General features: G+C 38.8%; 1 protein-coding gene across 7 annotated transcripts in view; it reads right to left on the reverse strand.

Annotated features, from left to right (window-relative positions):
- Unc5d (unc-5 netrin receptor D) overlaps positions 1-17,733 on the reverse strand; it is a 547,003-nt gene that overhangs the window by 32,588 nt on the left and 496,682 nt on the right. For all 7 annotated transcript variants that reach the window (XM_060381572.1, XM_060381573.1, XM_060381571.1 and 4 more), the window contains 3 exons: positions 13,114-13,282; positions 11,329-11,556; positions 347-496 (listed from right to left, as the gene is read on the reverse strand). In XM_060381572.1, coding sequence (XP_060237555.1) covers positions 347-496; positions 11,329-11,556; positions 13,114-13,282 — 547 coding nt within the window. The remainder of the gene's footprint in view (positions 1-346; positions 497-11,328; positions 11,557-13,113; positions 13,283-17,733) is intronic.

Raw genomic sequence — 17,733 nt, forward strand, 5'->3', positions numbered from 1 at the left:
AAATCATCACCCTGAGACGTTCTGCTTCTTCACTGCTGACTGTGATTAAAACAACGTCTCACGATGATTGATTTTAATAAAAACAACACACGTCCCTTAAATTTCCATCTTCAACCCATACTGAACAATTCAAATACAACACAGGAGTGTCACAGAACCCGAGATGCAGGAACTTCTTTTCCCACTTGATAGACACCTCTGAATTTATGATAATATGTTCTTTCCTGTGTGTGCCCAAACCGTTTTATCACTAACAGTTTAGAGGTGCAATCCATACCAGAAGGCCCCTCCCAGGTTTGCTGGTCACAGAAGAGCTGTTCCCACGATAAGCCTGTTTGGTTGATACCTGGCATGCAGTGAATGGTTTGATCCTCCAGAGGAATGGAGGGATGTCAAGGACCGAGATCTGAAGACTGAAGGTGTTCCCTTTGAAATGCAGCAGCTTTGGTTCTTCCAGGAGCTGGCCGCCTTGGTGTCGTTCATCAGAAACCACTTCCTGTAGGAGCAGGAAAGAAAAGGAAAAGGCACCCTGAGGCATACAGCCTTTTTTGTACCCACTCTTCTATGTCTTCTATGTTACGGACATTCATGCCCATGTGTACTTGTGAGAAAACACACACTTCCGCAGCCACACAGAGCCCCAGACTTAGGATTAAAAGCTGCTTAAAAAATCGGGATTTGATCATCAAGAAACAACTGTTCTTCGTTGCTCATGTTATGTTGGCCTATTTACAGTTATTTCGTGGTGTGCGCGTGTTTGGGCAGAGGTGAGAAGACAAGTTGCAGGAATCATTTGTATGCTGCTATGTACATTTCTGAGATTGAACTCAGCTCATCAAGCTTGGCAGCAAGTGCCTTCACCTGCTGAGGCATCTTGATGAGCCTTGTAGAGATATCTTTATCAGTGCACATTCCTTACACCAAATAATTGGCATCTTCAGGGCATTTTACATATGTACATCCTTTAATCATAACAATCCCATCACCTTACATAGGCCCTTCTCTACCTTTGTGTCTATTTTTTTTTTTAAATCTAGAAATTGTGTGAGTTCATGATTTTTGTGAGTCTGTATCATTTCACTAACATGATAATCTTCAGTGGCATCCGTTTTCTCGTAGATGCAGTTTCATTTATCCTTATGGCTGAAAAATACTCCTGCGTATATTTGTCACATTTACGTTCTTGATTCGCTAAGTTGGTTATTGTAAACAGTGCTGCACTGAGCAAGGCCACAAAGGTGTCTTTGTGCTATGCTGGCTTAGATTTCATCATGAGTGCTACTCCTGGATCAAACTGTATGTTTTTTTAATTTTTCTGAGGAACCTCCGTACTCATTTCCATAACAGCTACACTAACTCACATTCCCTCCAAAAGTCTATAGAAGGGCTCCATCTGCCTCCAATTACTTGAGCCAACATTTGTTATTTATTTTCTTGATAATATTCTTTCTGGCTTCTTTTAAACTAACTGGGATTTGCTTAAGCTAAAAACTCCTCCTTGGCACCAATCTCATTCTAGTGCTATCACTGGATGTGGTATTACGCAAGGACTGGCTGCACAGACAGTGCTACACTGCCCTTCACAATACAGGCAGGCAAGGTGTTTTCTACTCTACTGCAATTCTTCACTACGACAGGCATTATCTAACATTCTTTTTGGCTCAAAATAAATGTTCTAGAATGTAATAGCATTCAGAAAAGTTTTTAAGCTAAAAGGCCAAGAAAAACAAGTTCTTTATCAAGTTAGCCTGACTCTAGAAACAAGAAATCGAATTTCCAAGGTAAAGACTCCTGTATGTTTCACTGAGAGATCACTGTAATTACTCGGATGACAAACAAAGCCCACACAGGTTCTACTGAGTAAACACTTAATTGCTTCTGAATTTGTTGTGACCAGAATTACATTGATAGGGTAAGTGGAAGGCTTAGATAAATATGTATTCTGCAAAGTATTAAATTCCTGCAGAGGTAAGGCTTTCAGTGGCTGGAGGTGAGCCCCTTCCCAGGTCTATTTGTAGAACCACCCTTGACTTGCAGTTTCCTTGCAGAGCTAGGAGAAATACCAAGCGATCTGGCCTGTCTGCTTTTTCGTCTCCAAGATACTGCAATCAGTTCCTCACAAGTTGCTGAGGAAGCACAACTCGTCTTTCAGTCATCAGATGCTAAAAGCATCTTCATGGTGTGTCTATCTTCTGCTTTGAGATATAAGGACATGACTTTTGTAAGGTTCTGCGAATCTGAGTTATAAGAGCTTCATGTACTTGTCAAACATTCTAACGTACACGTGCATCCTTGTCTTCAAAAACTGTTTTATTTAGAGACAGGTTATCACTAAGTTGCACAGGTAGGCCTGTGTTCATGAATCTCATGTGTTAGCTGGCCATGTGGCTTATACATTTGGGTTAAACATCTGGATGTAGAATGACTGGCAATTGTAAAATGGTTCTAATTTTTGTTCTTGAGTAGTTTGCTGGTGCACTTTTTTTTTTAATAATTTTATTTAATTTTTTATTTTAACTTGACATAACCTAGGGTCATCTGGGAAGAGGGACCCTCAATTGAGAAAATGACTCCATTGCATTAAGCTGTAGAGAAGACTGTGGGGCATTTTCTTAATTAATGACTGATTGATAAGGAAGGGTCCAGTACACTGTGGGCAGTGCGGTGCCTGCATGTGTTGCCATGAGGTAGATAAAAAGAAAACTAAAGAGGAGCTAAGCAGAGCTCCTCCGGGGCTTCAGCTTCAGCTTCTGATTCCATTTTCCTGCTTGAGCCTGGTGAGTTTCCTTCATGATAGATTTCGACCAAGATGAGAAAGCCAAATAAAGCCCTTTCCTGTCTAAGTACCTTTTGGTTATGTGTTTTCATCACAGCAATAGAAAGGAAGCTAAGACAAGTAGCCCTTGGAGAGGTTGCTCCTCTCGTATGTCAGGATACAATGACCAAGGTCCAAGCCACGTTCTGCAGCTCTGTGTTCTTGCTGGTGGAAGAGCATTTTGTGTAACCTGCACACCAGCATCAAGCTTGCTATGATCATGCAGGCATTCTCTTTCCTCATTGTCCTGCACACTGACCACAAACCATGATGGCTATTAAAGCACTTGAAATGTGGCAGTATGTATAACAATGACTGTGTCAGGCAGACATTTCATGTCATTACAGACTGAAGAGTTGGTTACAACATGTGACCTGTGTCTTTCATGCAGAGTGGTGGGAAATGGACAGGGTGGGGAAGAAAAGTAATCCCAATTAATTCCAAATGTGGGACATTGGCATCTTAATAGATGAAGTCAGTAGTTCCTTCATGTGAGATTTAATGAGTGACTACTGGAGCTGTGCTCAGGATGGACATTGACTATTTAGCTATGCCACCATATACCACCAAGCAGTTGACAAATGATTATTATGCTGTAATCATGTACGAGAATATATCTATTCACGTAACTGATGATTTATATCACTAAGTGCTGTATTTGCAGGTATCTTACTAAGGTCAGGAGGGCCCTCCCAAGAAAGTTATTTGTCTAAGGTTATACAGCCAATGACAGAGAAAAGGCTAGAATTGTGCACCTTTATCACAGTCCAATATTTCTTTGCATAGACATTCTTGCCTTTTGTGATGCTGGGCTTACTATTTTCTTAGTCATGGGACATTCAGACCATTACCACTGCTCTACCATTAATAACTTTTTATTGGTACAAGAAATAGTTATAAGAAGACATAAGGCAATGTATCTTTACTATAATATATATTCTACATTTTAAAGAATGTTTATATATATAAACATTTATATACAAGCATCTTTGTATATATAAACATATGTAAATTAAACATTCTTTAAAATGTAGAGTATGGGACAGGAATGGTAAAGAGATAGTTCAGTGTGTAAGAGCACTCGGTTTGGGAGCCTGAGGATCTGAGTTTGGATTCCCAGCACCCACGTAGAAGGCCAGGCCTGGCTACACCTTCTGTGTGTCAGCACTGGGGCCTGACAGTGAAAAGAATCCAAGAGCTCCATGGCCAGAAAGTCTAGACAATGACTCCTGGTTTGGTGAGAGACCTTAACTCAGGGCAGTCAGAGGAAGGAGAGAGCAAGACACCTTACATTCTGCTCTGATGTGCATGCACATGTGCACAAGTGCTTGCTCATCTGTACTCGCATGCAAACCACAGGCAAACCACACTACACACATGCTATAATACACACATTCATATACATCGCACACACAACAAATAATACATACTACACACACATACACAACATATGCTGATATACAAGACACCATACTGACTTAACACACAGACAATACAAAGAGGAGAATTTGTAAAATGAATGTGTAGTTACTTAAAATTGCCATGTGGTAGGAGCTATCTTTTTAAATGTCTTCCTTTCGGCTCCTTAATTTAAATATAACTGTAATTATGCTTTGTCTTTTAGCATACTGCTATGCAAAAACCAGCTATGTGCAATTAACATTATTGCCTAGTCTTTAGCAAAATATTAAGCAATTAGATAAATTTTGAAGCAAAGTAATTATTAAATGACAAGGCCTAATCATGAGCTAATCACTATGTTTACATATTTATAAATTTATAGCTGTCTTTAGAGTCAAAGAAATAAACTACCAAGTACACAGAACTTCAAAAGAGGATATATTGAACTTGTCAGAGAAGTGTGATCCTGAGTGCAGTAAACTGGATTATTTTCAGAAGCTTCATAGTCAGGCTTTTGTTGTTGTTGTTGTTGTTAATTTTTATATATGTTTTTGATATTTAGCCCAGGCTGTCTTTGAACTAAGTATTCTCCTGCCTCAGCCTATAGAATGCTGTGTTACAAGCATACACCAATACAAACAAATATCAGTTTGTGAATCAGTGACCCACACAGCTCTACTGAACCGATTTTGAATCATCTACAGGAACAATGAGGCCTGACAGTCACTCTATTTTTGCCTCCTGTTAAATCCCTCCTACTGATTAACTGGTTCTGTGTACATCAAATGTACCTGACATGCTCTGGACGAAGGTTTTACTGGGCCCTCAACTTCTTCATTTCACACTTGGGCCTGCAAACCATCCAGCTCTTGAAGCTGCAGCCAGGAGGAACCTGCACATTGCGGCTCACTGAGCTCTTTATGTTGATTTAATGAGACAGCCAGCAATATTCAGGTATGCTTCAGGGATACTAACAGAGACAGCCTGAATTTACATATTTATGAGACAAAACTGTTTGAACTCACACACACACACACACACACACACACACACACACACATTGTGTTGCTGTGGTGTTTTCCTTTAAATGCTTTACATGAACAATATTTCCCAGGGTTGCATTATTGATAAACATAAGAACTACATCTGGAGGAAATCCTTTGAAATTAGGTTCTAAATCCACATTAATGCCAAGCAAGTAATGAGTACTGAGCGGAACTGCATAGAAGTTCTGAGCACCGCACCTTGAAGAGAAAAAAATGAGTTGTTGTGTTTTTCTTTCCTTTATACTCGGAGATGAAGATAGAAGATATCTTAATTTCTTGCTCTCTTCATGTCAAAGTTTTTTTTGTGTGTGTCTGTGTGTTGTGTGTGTGCATGCACGCACATGCTCATGCATGTGTGTCACAGTGTCATAAAACATAGTAACAAAACCAGGTCTTAAAATGTAACTTCTTTGAAAATTTATCTCCAACCCTAGGCCTTGAGTCCGCCGCCGCCGGTGTTTCAGGACAGAGGCATAAAATGGCCGCTGCGACATTGCAGAGGAAGCACGGAGGATTGAGCTCCTTTGGCTTTCCTCAATTCATCCTTTTCTCACCTCCATGCAGCTAACTCCATGGAGTTAGTTTTATTTGTTAGCAGCACAACTGAGTTGATCTAATTTGTTAAAAAGTCAGTTTTAGATGTCTTCATTAGAAAAGATCTTAAAACGTCTAAGCCTACATCAAAATACATCTTAAACGCTGAGAAGACAGCTTTGTTTTTTTTTTTTTTTTTCATTTGAAGACATTACTGTTTTCACCCAGTATAGTACAGACAAATTAAAATTAAGCTAGGTAGCCTTTTAGGCAGGTCAGAGGAAAAGAGACAGGCTAGAAAAGCGAGGTTTTGTCCATTTCTTCAACTTCTTCAAATGGAGTATAATTTGATGGAACCACTGCATTGCTTGGCCACAATCAGGTGTTAGCATACAGGTAGATTCAGTCTAAAAGCTCATCCTCTTGCAAAGTTATCAAGAATTTGAGTACTTTATGGGAAAGAACTTCCCAGTAAGATAGGAATAAGACAAAAGACATAACGATGCCCTGGTAGCAGCCTTCCGTCTTGGTGAAGGGCCAAACTAGCTGAGCACATATTTGTTATCATTTCTTTGAGATGCAATAAATACAATAGTCGTCACAAGCATGCCCTAACTATGAGAAACATTTCATTATAGTGATAGTTGAAACAAATTCTAAGACGAACAATATCTGATGAAATGCTTTGTGAAAAAAAATCTATACTAATTTTGATGAACATAAGCACTATTAAAAATGCTAAAAAATGTACATCAGAGAAAAGATAGTCTTTCTACTACTGTTGCTGAGAAACTCTGATATTCACATGAAGAAGAGAAAAATTATCCCTATCGCTTCCCTGTACAAAAGTCAACCCTAGGATAGACAAATTGGCTTAGTGAGTAAAGGTGTCTGCCATCAAGCCTGGGGACCTGAGTTTGATCCCCAGACCCCACATGATAGAAAAGAACCAACTCCCACAGAGTCCTCTGATGTCTGCACACAGACACACACACACACACACACACACACACACACACACACACACACACAAACACTGTGGCACACCCATGACAAGCCTATGCTATCCTCTCATTGCTATTAAATAATGTAATGAAACATCAACTCCAAATGAGTTAAAGACTTTAATGTGTGACTTGAACCTTAGAAACTGTTTACAAGTAGAAAAAACATGTCAAGACACAAGTATAGGCAAAGATTTCTTGAACAGGACACCAGTCACTTAGGAAATAATCTTAACAATTGACAGCTGAGATATCGTGAAATGAAAAACCTTCTAAACAGTGAAGCAAAAGAGTTCTGCTGAAGAGACAGTCTACAGAATGTGAGAAAATCTTTGCTAGCTATATGCTTGACAGAAGATTAATATCTAGAATATTCAAAGAACTAAAAAAAAAAGCAAAGCAAAGGAGAAAAAAAATCAGTGTAATCGATAAATGGGTTGAAGAATTGAACAAATAGATCTTAAGAGATGAAGTACAAACAGCTCATAAACATATCAAAATATGTTCAACCTCACTAGCCATCTAGAAATGACAATTAAAAACAGGTTGAGATTCCATCTCACCCCAGTCAGAATCATTAAGAGAATAAATAGCAAGAAATACTGCAAGTGTGTGAACAAGTAGAATTCTTGAATCCTGTTGGTGGGAATGGAAACTACTTTAGTCACTATCAGAATCAGTATAGAGATGTTCTCAAATAAACAAAACAAAAACCTACCTAACAGTATAGCTACTGAATGGTCCAGCTATACAAGGTTTGGGTGTTTACCCACAGGATTCTGAATCAACATAGCCCCATGATACTTGCATAGCAATAGTTACTGCAGCACTATTCATAATAACTGAATTATAGGACCAATCTAGGTGTCCAATACAAAGTAACTAAGATAAAAGTCTGGTATACATATACAATGGGCTGTTGTTTTTTAAGCTGTAAGGGACAAAGTGATGTTGTTTGCAGGAAAAATAGATACAATTAGACATTATTTTAAGTGATTAAGTTTGTCTCAGAAAGACAAATGCTGTATTCCTTTTCATTAACAGAATCTAGATTTTATGCAGATATATAAGATCATGTGTGCATACATGATATGGTAATATAAGGTAAATTGTTGAGAGGAAAGAAAAAAAGCCTGTGATGGCAGCTGTTAGCTCTCAACTTGATTGAACCAAGGATTCATTTGGAAGGGAGTTTCAATGAGAGATTGTTCAGATAGTGTTCACCTTTGGGACTGTCTGTGGAAGGGGACTGGTGTGGGCAGAATCACCAACTGTTAATGTCACTACTAACAAGGCAGAAGATCCTGGACTATATAAGGGAGCAGAAAAAGAACTGAGTACTAAGATGCAGGCACAAGTCAACATTTCCCTTCTGCTGAATTAGATGCAACGTCAGCTTCAAGATCCGGGCGCCTTGATTTCTCCACCATGATACGCTCTGCGAGAAACTGCAGTAACAGAAAATAAGCTGAGAGGGTCTAATGCAAGTAGGTTGAACTGTGTGACAGGGAAGATTAGGGGACTCTGGGTCTTCAGAATATGCTCAGTATACACCAAAGAGTTATATGAAAACTTCCTTGTGATAAACAACTCTATGTATATTGAATATATGCAAAAATCATACAAGCGCCAATAACAGTTAATATCCATTATCCTGAATACATGAACATGTGAATATTTCATAGCACTGCATATATTTTTAACAGCTTGTATTACTACTTAAATTTAGAAACTAAGCTGCTAATTAGCAAAAAATCAGAATGACATTGTTTTATTTTTAATTTCATGGCTTATTAGTAATCTGAAGTATTTTTCTGTGTATGTTGGGGAAATACTATGAGCATTATAGAAAATAAACCAACAATGTAGACAGTACTTTTAGTTCATGCCCCTTTAGCTAATATTAGTCATGAAGTGTTTTAGAGGTTCAAACAGTGTATTGTTGAAGTTTTCTTAAAATGGAATGGTTTTAGCTGGTTAGTAACTATTAATGAATGTCACATATAAAGCCATAAAAATATAAGCAAGATGATTTAAGATATTAAAGTGATACCAATGATTCTATGTGGAAAGTCCTGATAACATTACCTAGCAAGACGAAAATAGAGAATATGAGTACCTAATAAGGAAAGAGAGAGAGAAAGAAAGAAAGAAAGAAAGAAAGAAAAAGAAAGAAAGAAAGAAAAAATGAAAAGAACACACAAAACTAGAAGACTATATTTTAAAGAATTCTTTTTTTCAGAAAAGCTTAAAGTTATGTTTTCCTCTATCCATAATTCAACAGCTACACATCCCAGCTCTCACATACATGACAGCTCTCACATACATCTTCCAATAACAAGTGCTACCAAGCAATAACTTGAAAACCTTCTTTATCTTAGGTAAATGGAGAGATAAAGGGTCACTAGTGTAAAATGATTTAATGAGTGAGACTCAAAGGTAAAGCTACTGAGAATCATTTCCCTAAAGCAAAGCTAAAGTTTTACTGACTTAGGCATATTTCTGAATAATGCATTAAGGGTACCTGGACTCTGTCAGGACATAACAACATTTTTCCTAGCACTAAGAAGGCTGATGTCCAGCAGGAATAGATAGTGAATTAGAAGCTGGGATTAAAGTGCTCTTAGGACTTCCTTTGCAATGCATAACTGTCCAAACATTTGAGTTGCTGTAAAATCCGGTCACATCAATGGAAATGAAAATAGGTTGTTGAAAAGTACTGGGGATAAACTCTCTAGGAATATGTCTGTCTTATTGGTACGAAGTACAAGTATAAGTGAGACTACTGTTCAAAGGAAAGTCCAGGCTAGTGGAGGGCTGACTTGGACGGCAGTGAGCGAAGGCAGTCAACAGTAGACTATCTGCATGAGCCAGGAGACAGGCTGTCCTCTATGGAACTGCAGTTTGCTCCAGCTGTAACACCTGGCTGAGTTACTAAACATCATCTAGTCGGAATCATTGGTGCATTTTAGACAACTGTTTTGTGTATGTAGTAATCCCAACATGCACACTTCTAGTTTCATTCTTCGTTTTTGAATCCCAAATGTCAATTGTGTATTTTCTCTTGTAAGGAATTCTCCTTTGTGGGGTGGTAGGGAGGGTAAATGAAGAGCAAGTGTGCATGTGCGTGCACACACACACACACACACACACACACACACACACACGTACCTTCACTTGTCCATTTGGGAAGCTAAGATTAAGAGTGTCCTTTACAATGACTTGTGTTCCTTATAAGATAGAAAGGGAAGCAGGTTTGGGAATGTAAGTTGTCTTGGTGTCCTCTCCTTCTTATGTTCAGGATTCAGGTCCTTGTATCTCTTTTATTGGCAAATATAAGTTTTCCAGCTCAGTGTATTAAAACCAAGTTATTGAGGAAATTCTCTGAAAAATGGACTTACTGACCCAGGGCTGGGAAAGCAGGAGTCTAGAATGAGGTGTATCAGGAGAGCTATGCTGTTCATATATCAGAAAAACTTCCACAGACTGTTCTGTGTGATCCTTGCTTCTATTAATAAACCATACTCTTCAGGAGTATCCAATTTAGGATATATATTACACGATTGCAAGCACCAAAAATAGAAAAGAACATTGAACTACCTCTGTCTTAGCAGCCGGCTCTTAGACTCTGTGTCCAAGAGGCAATATGACTACCTAGTGTTAGATGATAGCTCACTGTTGTTCCCTAACTCCATCCTTCAGTAGACTCAAGCAATTTTCTCACTGCTCTTTTTGCATCAAATAACTCTCTGCTCTGTGTTTTGTGCCAGTTTCCTTTCTGTCTTGTGCTCTCAAGTGTCATCCATTCATGAGGGTTTGCAAAATGTTCTCAAAAAGTCTTCTCCAACTCTTGTATCACATTAGCATTTATTTTCTGAATTATGACTGTACTTTTCAATTGTTTTTCAATTTAGTAGATAGTGCTTTCTTGTGTGTGCATGAATTTAATCTGTGTCCCTTCTTGTCAATTGTCTCATCTCCTCCGCATAGGACACACAGTAACATAGCTCTTACTCAGAGTGGTGTAGATACCGTTTCCAAGTCTTCAGCAAAGAACCTTTTACCAATACTGGTGTTTAGAAAGCTGTAATGGTTTAAATGAGAACTGTTTCCTCATAGGCTCCCATATTTGAATACTTGTTCCCCAGTGTATGACACTGTCTAGGGAGGTTATGGAAGCAAGATGAAGTTTGCCAAAACAGATATATCACTGAGGGCAGACTTTGAGGGCTTATAGCCTTATCCCATTTGTCATTCCCTCTCTGCTTTCTGTGTGTTGATGAAAATATAATCAGCCAGCTTCGTGCTTCTGTTACCATGGCATGTGGTCCCTGTCATGTTTGACTTTATCCCTCTGGAACCATAAGCCAAAATAAACCTTTTCTTTTCTTTTTTTTTTTTTTTTTTTTTTTTTTTACTTTAGGTTGCTTTTGGCCATGGTAATTTATCATAGCAACAGAAAAATAACTAATAAAGATAATCATAACTTTCCCAGTACCAAAAAAACAATTATAATGAAAAGACTGACCTGAAATGCACAAGGAGTATTGTCCACACAGTAAACTCTCAGGTTGTAATCCAAGGAGTTACAGGACATGCAGCCAAACACAGCCACTTTGAGCTGCTTTACGGCACAGTCTGTAATTGGCTCTCCTGTGAGGGCATATGTTCCAAAGCTGTCAAGGAGCACATGACAGGCAAAGGGATCCAAAAGGCAGTAACAGGATGTGGACTCATCCTCCACTGACATCACTTCCTGTTAGAGAAAGATGTGCTCAATTCTTTCCATTTGGAAACACCATAGAGTCCAATAGTTTACATTTACATAAACAAATAAACATTTCCAGAATGTTTTATTGTCCTAAATATCAATGTTAGATGTTGTTTTCTATTAAAATAACTGCTGAAGGCAAGAATGCATGAAATGGTTATGTACAGTGTGATGTCCATTTTAATAGGAATGATGACGAACATTGCTTTGAAATTTCCATTTCTAGTTAATTGTTCAATACCAGTTTTTAAAAAGTTGAGCATTAACCTCAATAAGCACACTTGCATTATTATTACTTTTTTTGTGAAGATCTAATTCTGAAAACCTTCTTAAATACCCTTAAGTTGATGTTTATTTTCGCTCTAACACTTTATCCTCTTTCATTTCACTGCAATCATTCGCAAGGGACCATCAAATGAATGATTTGGATAAGATGTACTAGACTATTTCACCCTCTCTGATAAGAACTTAGGCATGTATGACTGGATTGGTGGAGTGTGAATACAACACCATCTGGATGGAGAAGATTGTGAGGAAAAGCTGAGAAATAAAGTGGTACAAAATCAAGGCAAAACAAAACATCAAGGGGAAGGAGAGTGCTATGTGACCCCTCTATGAACTTTGTAGCCCAAACATTCTCCCAGCACCAGGACCCAATGCATAGCAGAATATGATCTAGAACAAAGAAAATGGACTGGGCTCAAGATATAGCTATCTGTGCCTGGCAAATGCGATCCATTTCAGCAACTCTGTATTTTCTCCAAAAGAAACATTATTTTCTTTTACTTCTTTTGCCTGAAGTACCTCCTAGGAGGTAAGATCCCAAGACCAGAATGTGCAGGTCACTGTGTTCCAACAAGATAATTCACCTCCTTTCATACAAACTGGCTTCAGATGGACATAAAGAATTCCCTATCAGACAGGCAAATCAGTACTTTCACTTAAAATAGTAATTCAGTTGCAATCTTTCTTAGCTGTAACTGTCTCTTTGGTTGATCACTTCCTATTATGTATTCTCATTCCTTTTCCTTGCCTCTCTCAGACTGAGATATATCTCCTTGCATGGACTTACTTACACAGGACATCAGTGGTGGCAGTCCTCCATGTGTTTGCTAATGCTGCAAACATACTTTCAGAACAGAGTGCCTTCCTGAATACTTCTAAATGTAGCCTGTTTGCCTTCTGCTACAACCTCATTGGCACAGAGCAATGTCAGTTTACAAAACAGCATGGACTAGGAGGAAGTCTGGAAACTCAGCAAGCAGGTGCGTAGTGTATACATCTCTGTGGGTCGTCATTACTGGGTTCTCAGACCAAACAACTCTGGATTATATTTTGCCTCTGTTTTCCATTATTACTTGAAAAGCTTAGCAAATACCTAGAGGATTGTATAAAATGAATGCCCCAACTGCTTGACAACTAGCAAGTGTTCAACGGCTTCACAAAAAAAAAAATCCACTGTAATAAGAATGGTTAAGGTTAAATCTTAACCTTCCCCAGAACCCAAATCCCATTAAAATAAAAAGCCATGCAGCATCTCACCTCCCACTTCCCTTGCTGTGTCCTTTTTTTCAAGTGGATGGTCCAGTGCTCTGAACTGACGTCTGCACAGTGAGGGATTGTCAGTGCAAAGGGAGTTGTGACAAGCATATCTGGAGGACCACAGGTGACTTCAGGACTCAGGAGAACCTCAGAGCCATCTGACTGCAGGCTTCACAGCCGAGAAAGGATAAGACAAAAAAGCATGTAAAAGGTGAGGGACTTGGAATGAGAACCTAATTACAAAGTTGCTGAATCACTTGTTACTTAGTACAAACACAGTGCAATCCTTCTGTAGAATGAATGACCTGGAGAAATGGGCTTTGTACCAAACTGCCCGGGCACCCAGACTGAGGTATGTTTAGATTTCAATTGGCTTCATCAACAAAAAGTGAGAGCCAGTCTTTTGGACATAAAGGGAGGAATAATAAACCCTAAAATACAATTTTATTTATTGGTGTGGAGCCAATACCAGCTATCAAATTATCATTCTTGTTAACATAGTTCTACCAGTAATAAATCCCAAGAATTTTATAGAACTGACTTCCCTGGTTGCCTCATCACCAGATCTCTTTCCCTAAACAATATATTCAATAATATTTTAGTGCTAGGAAATGATGAAGCATACAACAAAAACACTACCTTGAGTATATACAAATTAGACATGGTTATTCTGGTTTAAAAAAACATTTATTTCTGCAATATACAAATATATCAGTTTTATAATATTTTACATTGATAGCTCAGTGGAAAGCTATAAATGTATGTAATCACGTATGTGATACATAATTTTCAACTCTATTTCAAATCTAAATTTGAAGTCATTTCACCCAAATCTGGAGTTCAGAATTTCCTGTCTTGTAAATTATTTACAACGAAAACAGACAAACCCAAGCGAAATTTCAGTAAAGGCTTCATACCTCACTGAGTCCCTCTGTTTCATTATATAGCTCCCTTCACCCTCCCATATTTTGAATGGAACATGGGGCCCCCAAGCCATGCTCCAGCCCTCAGCTTTATTCCACTATCCCAACAAACAAAAAGAAGTTTATATAATAACAGTCAGGAAAAACAATATAATAGGAAGCACACTTAACTTCTCCCAAATGCCTTCATGTTGCAAGAAGCATTTGATCTCTTACTCATTCTGTGGGCTTTCAAGTGTAAGAAATGTAATGATATAATCAATGACATGATTGCAGACTCATAGATGAGCAATGCACGTTGAGATCTAGGTCAGAGAGATATTACCAAAGCAGCCACCCTCTCCACTCAGGAAGACATTTAAGTGTGTCATCCCAGATCTGGAGAGCAAGACCCCATGGCAGGATAAAGTTAAAATTGTTTTCTCAAAGATAAAACTTATTTCATGGCCTTGTGTAGGCAAAACATTCTTTAGTAGTTCAAAATGCTATTACTTTCCAAATCACTTGTGTTGACATTCGCTGGCCTCCCTCAGATTCTTAGTGGCCACATTGGAGCTCACTGTCAATAGTCTGTCACACTAAACCAAGGATACAGAACAGAGCAGGATTACCTACATCTCCTGCAGCAGAGACGGACCGGAGCCTTATCTCATGGTCACCTTCCCTCCCTGTGAGGTGCTAGTCATGCATTCAAAATGATTTGTTTTCCCAAAATGCCTGAATTTGACAGTTCTTCCTCTACAAGCAAAGTGAATGCTGAGCTGAGAGCCACCGCTCCTCCCACCCCATTCCGTCAGCCTTTATATTGAAACATCAAGGGGGATTGCAAAGCAGTGTTAGTGGTCGCAAGCATTCTTTGGGAAGCCTAGAAAAATATACTTAGTGTTTGAAAAACAAGTGAAACTCAAGTGTGTGCTCTCAGCACTCATCGGTGGCCTGTGAGTGAATGGCTGCCAGTGGCTATTAGAAGGGGTTAAGCCCTTTTCTTATATTTGCCACCTATATTCATTATGAACAAGAAAAGCAGGATGCCTATGAGTGACCGATGACAATATCTTCTGAAAAAACTATTTGATTGCCTACAGAGGATCATCCCCCTCGTTGAACAGACTGTTTGAACATATGGGACTTTGGGGAATTATTTAATGAAAAATGAACTTAAACCAGCCAATCAGAGGAACCTGCAAACTTCACTGTGAATAGCAAGACCACCTCAGTCACAATGGAACCAAGAACAACCCCCACGGCCATTGTATGCTGAGCATTAGAGTGCAGGGCTATGCCTTAAGTGGACATTGGGCCCCATTATAAGTGTAATGTCTATAAATCAAAGTTTATATGCTGTCCTCCTTCTCCAAAAAGGGTGTCTGTGGATATTGGTCTCTCCATTGTTGGAACAAAACTTCTCCATTTTTCTTTCCATCATTAATAATAATTTGTCCTTTTCTGTCACTTTCTATCCTTAGCAATGAGGGAGATTTACAAATATTAATTAACACACACCAGAGAAGGCAATGCAATTGCTGTATAAGTTCACAGAGATGTCAGTCAAAGAGATGGCAGGTGGACCACCCTATCTCTCTCACTCACAACTCCTGTGGTCTGTGACCAGACCGTATCTTTCTTCTCTGTCACCATCAAATGATTTCTGGCTAAATTGCTGACTGTTGTGACATCCCAAGGAAAGATGGAGATGAAGAAAATCCATGTTGGGTCACAGATAATGATTCAGGACGTTTAAGGACAGGACTGGGAAGAGAAGTCTTTAATTGAGTGTAGACAAAGATGAAGCTTTAAAAGAAAAGCTTGGATGGCATTTGCATTTTCTCACTTTATATAATATATGACAAGGCAGGATTCATGTTCCTGCTAGAAGAAAAGGCAACACATTTTTTTTCTAAAATTGCTGCAAGCTAATAATAACTGCAGCTATTAATGGCAGTGGCTTCAAAACCATAGTATGAACTAGTTCACCACATCACACACCCTAGTATGCTTCCCAGATTGAAAAGCTTTGTTTCCTGGGACCTTTGTTACATAAATCTTTCCTCTTATATATATATATATTTATATATATATAAATATATATGAACTATATATATGAACTATATATATAGTTTTATATATAGTTATATATAGTTTTATATAACACACACACACACATATATATATACATATATATATACATATATATACATATACTTATAGGCACATGCATATATGTATATAACTTAGATTTTCTGTATATAAAGGTAATCTGAGACCTGGTTCTTATCTCTAGAGGAACTTTGTTACCTGAGTAGCATATTTATTCAGTAACTTGTTTACGTGCCAACAAATACATCATACTTTAATAAAAATCTCATTACAGTAATGAAATATACACTATTGAGATTTAAGGAACTCTGGCCACAAGGCTGGTCTTCCTACTTTATCCTTGACTTCCAGTCTGCTCTCAACTCAGCCACATGCCAGTTTGCTCAGGCCTCAAGGAGTTGGAACTATTTTTGCTGCTCTGCAGTGCTAGGCATTGCCTGAAAGAAATGTCCTCCAGACAGCCATTGGACTCCCTGTTCTGTTCAGGTCTTTGTGCAAATGACATCCACTAATGAGGCACTCCTTGCCTATACTCTGGTAATTGGAACATTCCCTACACCAAGAGCTGACCTTTGCTTTTCTTTTGCTCAATCCTTTCTAATGGACTATCCTATTTGCTCATTTATTCTTATGGTACCTCTAAGCTAAGATATACTCTGCACAAGGCTAAAGATTTAAAACAATGTTTTCTTCATTATTGTATTATTAGTGCCCAAACATACTGATGGTAAACACTCACAATGTTTGTTGGAAAGAATATACAATCCAGATCTTGAAGGGGATCCCATTCAAATCTGAAACATTTTGAGATCCTAATTAAACAATACTACAAAATATAACACAGGAAAGCAAATAAAAATACACAGTAAATGGGCATCTCTAAGATTGGGGAGGCTCCTGGGAGTTTATGGTGGTGATCCTAGCTGAAACTCCTGGAAGCAATGGATATGGACCCAGAACTGGCCACCACCTGAAGCCAGGCAGGACTTCCAGCAGAGGAAGAGAGATACCAACTCCCACACAAAACCTTTGACTGAGCCAACCAATGAGTAGTGTAACCTGAGTTGCAGTTCCATGAGAGAGCCCACCATGGATACTATTAATGATATTCTGCTATAGGAGTCTAACATGGCTGTTTTTTGAGGGGCTTTACCTGGCAGCTGATGAAAACAGAAACAGAGGCCCACAGCCAAACTTTGGGAGGAGCAAGGGGAGTCTTGTGAAATAAGGGAAGGAAGGATTGAAAGAGCTAGAGAGGTTAAGGATACAACAAGAAAACATAGAAGATCAACTAACCTGGACTCATAGGGCCTCACAGAGACTGATCCATAAACCAGAGAGCAGATATGAGACAAATCTAGCACCCCCCCCCCATATCTAACAGATGTACAGCTTGGTCCTCATGAGGGATCTCTGACCACAGGAGCAGCGGCTGTCTCTGACTCTGTTGCCTACCCTTGGATCCCTTCTCCATAACTGGGGATGCCTTGTCTCACCCAATGAAAGAAGATGCACCCAGTCCTACTTGCTATGCCTTGACTGGTTTAAACCCATGGGAGGTCTTCCCTTCTCTGAGAAGAAAAGGAAACGCAAAGGGGGA

This window comes from Meriones unguiculatus, chromosome 4 (genome assembly GCF_030254825.1).
Source record: "Meriones unguiculatus strain TT.TT164.6M chromosome 4, Bangor_MerUng_6.1, whole genome shotgun sequence".
Taxonomy (NCBI): domain Eukaryota; kingdom Metazoa; phylum Chordata; class Mammalia; order Rodentia; family Muridae; genus Meriones; species Meriones unguiculatus.